The sequence below is a fragment of the Colobus angolensis genome, unplaced genomic scaffold, assembly GCF_000951035.1.
Source record: "Colobus angolensis palliatus isolate OR3802 unplaced genomic scaffold, Cang.pa_1.0 Scaffold107, whole genome shotgun sequence".
Classification (NCBI taxonomy): domain Eukaryota; kingdom Metazoa; phylum Chordata; class Mammalia; order Primates; family Cercopithecidae; genus Colobus; species Colobus angolensis.
In genome coordinates this window covers 977,267-983,541 of record NW_012111697.1, presented here as the reverse complement: position 1 = coordinate 983,541, position 6,275 = coordinate 977,267, and the positions used below count along the sequence as shown (strand labels likewise).

The 6,275-nt window shown below is 43.0% G+C and overlaps 1 protein-coding gene across 1 annotated transcript in view; it reads left to right on the top strand.

Moving 5' to 3' along the window:
- Window positions 1-6,275, top strand: part of CEP89 (centrosomal protein 89kDa) — a 111,422-nt gene that overhangs the window by 21,083 nt on the left and 84,064 nt on the right. The window contains exon 4 of the mRNA XM_011947333.1: window positions 3,243-3,429. Coding sequence (XP_011802723.1) covers window positions 3,243-3,429 — 187 coding nt within the window. The remainder of the gene's footprint in view (window positions 1-3,242; window positions 3,430-6,275) is intronic.

Genomic DNA, 6,275 nt, shown 5'->3' with positions numbered 1-6,275 from the left:
ACCTCAAGCAATGTGCCCACCTTGGCCTCCCAAAATGCTGGGATTACAGGTGTGAGCCACTGCGCCCAGCCCAGGCTAATTTTTACTTTTTTTTGTAGAGACAAGGTTTCCTGATGTTGCCAGGCTGGTCTTCAACTTCTGGCTTCAAGAAATCCTCTCTCCTTGGCCTCCCAAAATGCTGGGATTATAGGTGTGAGCCACGCTCACGCACGCACATACGCTCAATTTCAAGAACTGTTTCCGATTAAATCTGCAACCCTCCCCATCTCTGACTTTTCCATCAACGTAGGTAAATGTACCCTTGCCAAACCCCAAAAACAAGAGACTAAAAAGCAACCCAGTCAGAGCCCAGCAATTGTATTTTAACCACGAACACCCCAACAGCTACCCCTCAATTGATGCAATAAAAAGCTATTGTGTCCGACCCTGTCATATTTTAAAACATATAGATAAAGTAGCAAGAACAGTATAGGACTAGTTGAGTGATACAGAGGTGCCCAGGAATGCCCTGAGGTGAACCTAGTGTTTCTACAAGCATACCGAATCTTTAATAAAGTCTGTCTCACAGCTCAAAGGGGAAGGAAAGGATTCAGTGCTATATTGATTAGCAATATTAGAAATCAGCTTTGAGCCTTGCCTAAGTCATATACCAAAATAAATTCCTAATGAATGAAGGATTATACTGTATAGACACACAAATAAGACTTTAGAATAAGTCTTTAATAAGACTTTAGAATTAGAATTTAGAAGGTAAAAAACCTTTTTAATCACTTCTATGTTTAAGAAATTTATAAAACCAAAATAATATTAATAGAACAGAAAAAACATTTATAGTAAAAGCAAAGTCAGGATTTTAATTTTAGTAGATTAATTTTAGTAATTTCAAATTGGAGTGGAAGCCAAGTGTGGTGGTTCACACCTGTAATCCCAGCACTTTGAGAGGCTGAGGTGGGAGGACTGCTTAAGATCAGGAGTTCAAGACCAGCCTGGGCAATAAAGTGAGACACCCATCTCCACAAAAAATACAAAAATCATCCTGGCATGGTGTTGCTTACCTGTAGTCCCAGCTACTTGGGAGGCTGAGGCAGGAGGATCACTTGAGCCAAGGAGGTCAAAGTTGCAGTGAGCTATGATCTTGTCATTTCACTCCAGCCTGGATGACAGAGTGAGACCCTGTCTCAAAAACACACACCCACACACACACACACACACACACACAAAATGAAAAAAACAAATTGGAATGGACATACCAGAAGTAAAATAGACAAAGGACCTGAACACAAGCATATGGAAAAACATTCAGTCTCAGTAACAAATGCAAATTTAGACAGTGGGTTTTAAGTTGTTTTGGCAAGTTTTAGAAAATTATTACTAGTGTATTTGTAGCTTGGAGAAATGATTTTGTACAGTATGTATGTAGACACAAAATGTTCACACCATTTGACTCAAGAATTTACTGTATGGGCTGGGCATGGTGGCTCAAGCCTGTAATGCCAGCACTTTTTGAGGCCGAGGCAGGCGGATCACTTGAGGTCGGGAGTTCAAGACCAGTCTGGCCAATGTGGTGAAACCCTATCTCTACTAAAAATACAAAAATTAGCAAGGCATGGTGGCAGGTGCCTGTAGACCCAGCTACTTGGGAGGCTGAGGCAGGAGAATCACTTGAACCTGGGAGGCAGAGGTGGCAGTGCATTGAGATCGCACCACCACACTCCAGCCTGGGTGACACAGTGAGACTTCATCTCAAAAAAAGAAAAAAAAAAAGAATTTACTCTATGGCGGTTTGTTTTATAGGAGTAATCCTAAACAGAGTAGAGGTTATCTGCACACAGATGTTTATTACGGGGTTATCTACAGCAATGGAAAGTGAAGGAAAAAAACCCACCTAAGCAAGGAAAATGGATGGTTAAGCTGGCATATCTACTGGATTCTTACCTTTTAAAATGTTGACTTAAAAACTTATTAATAGGTTGGGGACAGTGGATCATACCTGTAATCCCAACACTTTGGGAGGTTGAGGTAGGTGGATCGCTTCAGCTCTGGAGTCTGAGACTAGTCTGGGCAACATGGCGAAACCGCTTCTCTACTAAAAATACAAACAAACAAACAAGCAAAAAATTAGCTGAGTATGGTGGAGTACATCTGTAGTCCCAGCTACTCAGGAGGCTTAGGTGGGAGGATCACTTGAGCTGGGGAGGTGGATGCTGCAGTGAGCCGAGATTGCACCTCGGCATTCCAGCCTGTGTGGCAGAATGATACCCTGTCTCAATTAAAAACAACAACAACAAAAACTTATTAATTAGCAGGCCAGTGCCAGGCACAGTGACTCATGCCTGTAATCCCAGCACTTTGGGAGGCCGAGGTGGGCGGATCATTTGAGGTCAGGAGTTCAAGACCATCCTGGCCAAGATAGTGAAACCCCATCTCTACTAAAAATAGAAAAATTAGCCATGCGTGGTGGCAAGTGCCTATAACCCCAGCTACTCAGGAGGCTGAGGCAGGAGAATCGCTTGAACCCGGGAGGCTGAAGTTGGAGTAAGCCAAATATTGCGCTACTGTACTCCATCCTGGGTGACAGAGTGAGACTCCACCTCAAAATAATAATAACAATAACTGGGTGACAGAGTGAGACTCCATCTCAAAATAATAATAATAATAATAACAACAACAACAACAACAACAACAGGCTGGGCTCAGTGGCTCATGCCTGTAATCCTAGCACTTTAGAAGGTTGAGGCAGGCGGATCTCTTGAGCCAAGGAGTTCGAGACCAGCCTGGACAACATGGTGAAACCCTGTCTCTACAAAAAATACAAAAATTAGCTGGGCATGGTTAGTCCCAGCTGTTGGGAGGCTGAGGTTGGAGAATCACCTGAGTCCAGGGAGGCTGAGGCTGCAGTGAACTATCTTTGCACCACTGCACTCCAGCCTGGGAGACAGAGTGAGACCCTATCTCAAAAAAACAGACAAACAGACAAACAAAAACAAAACAAAAAAACCCTTATTCATAACAAGGCGAATTGTATATGTATGCAGTAACTCTAAAAACAGAAATTAGAAGGATATGCTGAGTGTACAAAGAGATGGGACAGTGGAAAATTTAATCTTTTAGCTTCTGTGTACTTTGTACTATCACACATTTGTGGTAAGGACTTGGAGGCAGTGCGTGTAATACATGATATATATCAATGTCAACTGTTAAATGACTTTTTGTTTGTTTTCCTCATGAATGTTCTAACACAGTCCAAATTGGCAGAGTGAGATGGGAAGAAGATCTTCTTTGCCATCCTTTGAAACACTGGGCTATGGGGAAGAAGAGGACATTGAAACTCAGCTGTCATCCAGCTGCAAGGAACTGGGGGATGTCAGTGCCCAGGAGGACAAAGGCGGCCACGGTGATGACCTGTACGCTGTGCCACACAGAAATCAGGTGTTTTCTATGTTCCCAATTTTCTTCTTGACATTCACCCTGACATTAACTTTTGGTAAATTAGTGCATTGCTAAGGATTTCTTCTCTCTGTTCTGCATTTGATAGCATTTACTTTGGGGCTTATTTTTTAAACGTGTCCAGCCTCATTTCTATTTGGTTAGATTAAAACATAAACTTCTTTCCTTTGTCTTGCAAAAACAAAGATGAACATCTTCATATTCTTTGTTTTTTTTTTTTTTTTTTTTTGAGACGGAGTCTCGCTCTGTCGCCCAGCCTGGAGCGCAGTGGCCGGATCTCAGCTCACTGCAAGCTCCGCCTCCCGGGTTTACGCCATTCTCCTGCCTCAGCCTCCCGAGTAGCTGGGACTACAGGTGCCTGCCACCGTGCCCGGCTAATTTTTTGTATTTTTTAGTAGAGACGGGGTTTCACCGGGTTAGCCAGGATGGTCTCGATCTCCTGACCTCGTGATCCGCCCGTCTCGGCCTCCCAAAGTGCTGGGATTACAGGCTTGAGCCACCGCGCCCGGCGAACATCTTCATATTCTTAATGTGGACTTCCATTCAAAGCTTAGCAATCTTATTCTTTTTTTTTGACCTTGGAAGCTAAATTTCCTATCACTTTTATGGTATCATTTTGCACACTGCACCCTTTCTTTAAATTCGTGCATGACGGGGAAGATCGTCATGTGTCTCTCAATGGGAGCTGACATGCTTTGAGTGCTTACTATGAGCGCTCCCCTGTTTCTAACTCCTGTGTGCATTTATCTTAGCTGACCCCCACTGACTCGGTGAGGAATTCCCTTCATTGCCCTGTCACACATCAGGGAACTGCACACAGAGAGATTCAAGGAAACATACTTCTCCACTGCCAGCTGCTCTGCGAATCCCAATTTTTAAACTGCTTCCCAGGGTTTTGGAAACTACATAATAATATTTCCTTAATGGCAAGATATAGTACATATCCCTTTTTCCTTTATCTTTTTCTTTCTTTCTTTTCTTTTTCTTTTTTGAGACAGGGTCTTCTTGCCCTGTCCCCCAAGCTGGAGGGCAGTGGCATCATTGTAACTCACTGCAGCCTCAACCTCGTGGACTCAAGTGATCCTCCCACCTCAGCCTCCCAAGTAGCTGGGACTACAGACACACACCACCATGCCTGGCTATTTTTTGTGTTTTTTGTAGAGACAGGGTTTCCCCATGTTGCCTAGGCTGGTCTTGAACTCTTGACTCAAGTGATCCACCTGCCTCAGCCTTTCAAAGTACCAGGATTACAGGTGTGAGCCACTGTGTCCAGCCCCTTTTTCTTTTTTTCACCATCATTATAATGTGTTATTCATAGTGTCTGAACATACAGACTGGTAGCATTAAGCTACACCAGTATTGATTATATGTATATTAATTAGCCTCTACTATATTAAAACACTTCTTTCTAAAAAAAAAATTGAGATGGGGTCTCACTGTCCCCAGGCTGGAGTGCAGTGGCACGATCATAGCTCATTATAGCCACCTCCTCCTGGGCTCAAGTGATCCTCCCACCTCAGCCTCCCGAGTAGCCGGGGCTATAGGCACATGGCACCACAATTGACTTTTTTTTTTTTTTTTCCTATAGGGCCAGGGTCTTGTTATATTAGCCAGACTGGTCTTGAACTCCTGGGCTTAAGCAATCCTCTTGCTTCGGGCTCCCAAAGTGTTGGGATTACATGTGTAAGCCAACGCATCTGGCCCTCAAATATGTTTTAAATGGTCTTCAGGAGCTTATTTTGAGGGATCCTTATGTGGCTGTTTCATGAACTCACCATCATTTTCCCACATATACAGACTTTCACACATAGAATTAGGTTTCTCATAGCAAGGAGCTCTGGAATAGGCAGACACTGCCCAGAGCCCCAAGGAGGGAGGTGCTCCTGTCGAGCTCTGCAGGGCTTATAGTCAGTTCCACTGCTCCTCACCTGCACACTTGCCGGCTGGTTATTTTGGACCGATGTTACACATAGAGTCATATCACTCCACGATTCTAGAGTGAAAGCTTGCTACAATATTTCCCTTGGAACAAAGAGATACAGAGACTCTTTCCTAGTTAGAAGGACAGTTATTTTGTTTTTCTAGGCAAGTCTGTTAGGGTGGTTTTAGGAGCCATGTGTAGTAGGAAAAGTTTTAAATTTTAAAATGTGAAAAGTAGAAAATAATAAACAATAAAATGTTGCCATTAGGGTTGTTGTTGCCTTGTCCTCTAACCCCACTCCCTCCTTGGAAACCCATCTTTTCTTAGATTTGGAGTGCATCCTGGAAGTTTGTATTTTTATTCTTTTACTACAAGTTTAAGTAAACAACTAGAGTACTGCACATATATATATGTATAATGTTTTTTTGTTTATTTCTTTTGAGACAGAGTCTTGCTTTGTCACCCAGGCTGGAATGCAGTAGTACAATCTTGGTTCACTGCAACCTCCGCCTCCTGGATTCAAGTGATTGTCCTGCCTCAGCCTCCCGAGTAGCTGAGACTACAGGTGCCCGCCACCATGCCCAGCAAATTTTTGTATTTTTAGTAGAGACTGGGTTTCACCATGTTGGCCAGGATGATCTCGAACTCCTGACCTCAGGTGATCCTCCCAAAGTGCTGGGATTACCGGCATGAGCCATTGCGCCCAGCCAAGCCTTTTAAAGTATGTTTGTATAAAGCATCACAAATTCTTTATGAAGGTATGTTTTTAGTAGACTTACTTATTGATATATAAAACATGCACAAGAAGTGAATAAATCATAAGTGTACATTTCAATAAATTTTCAAAAAGTAGCCACCACTCAGATTAAAAAAAAATTACTTGTACCCTAGAAATCCCCCTTCTTCT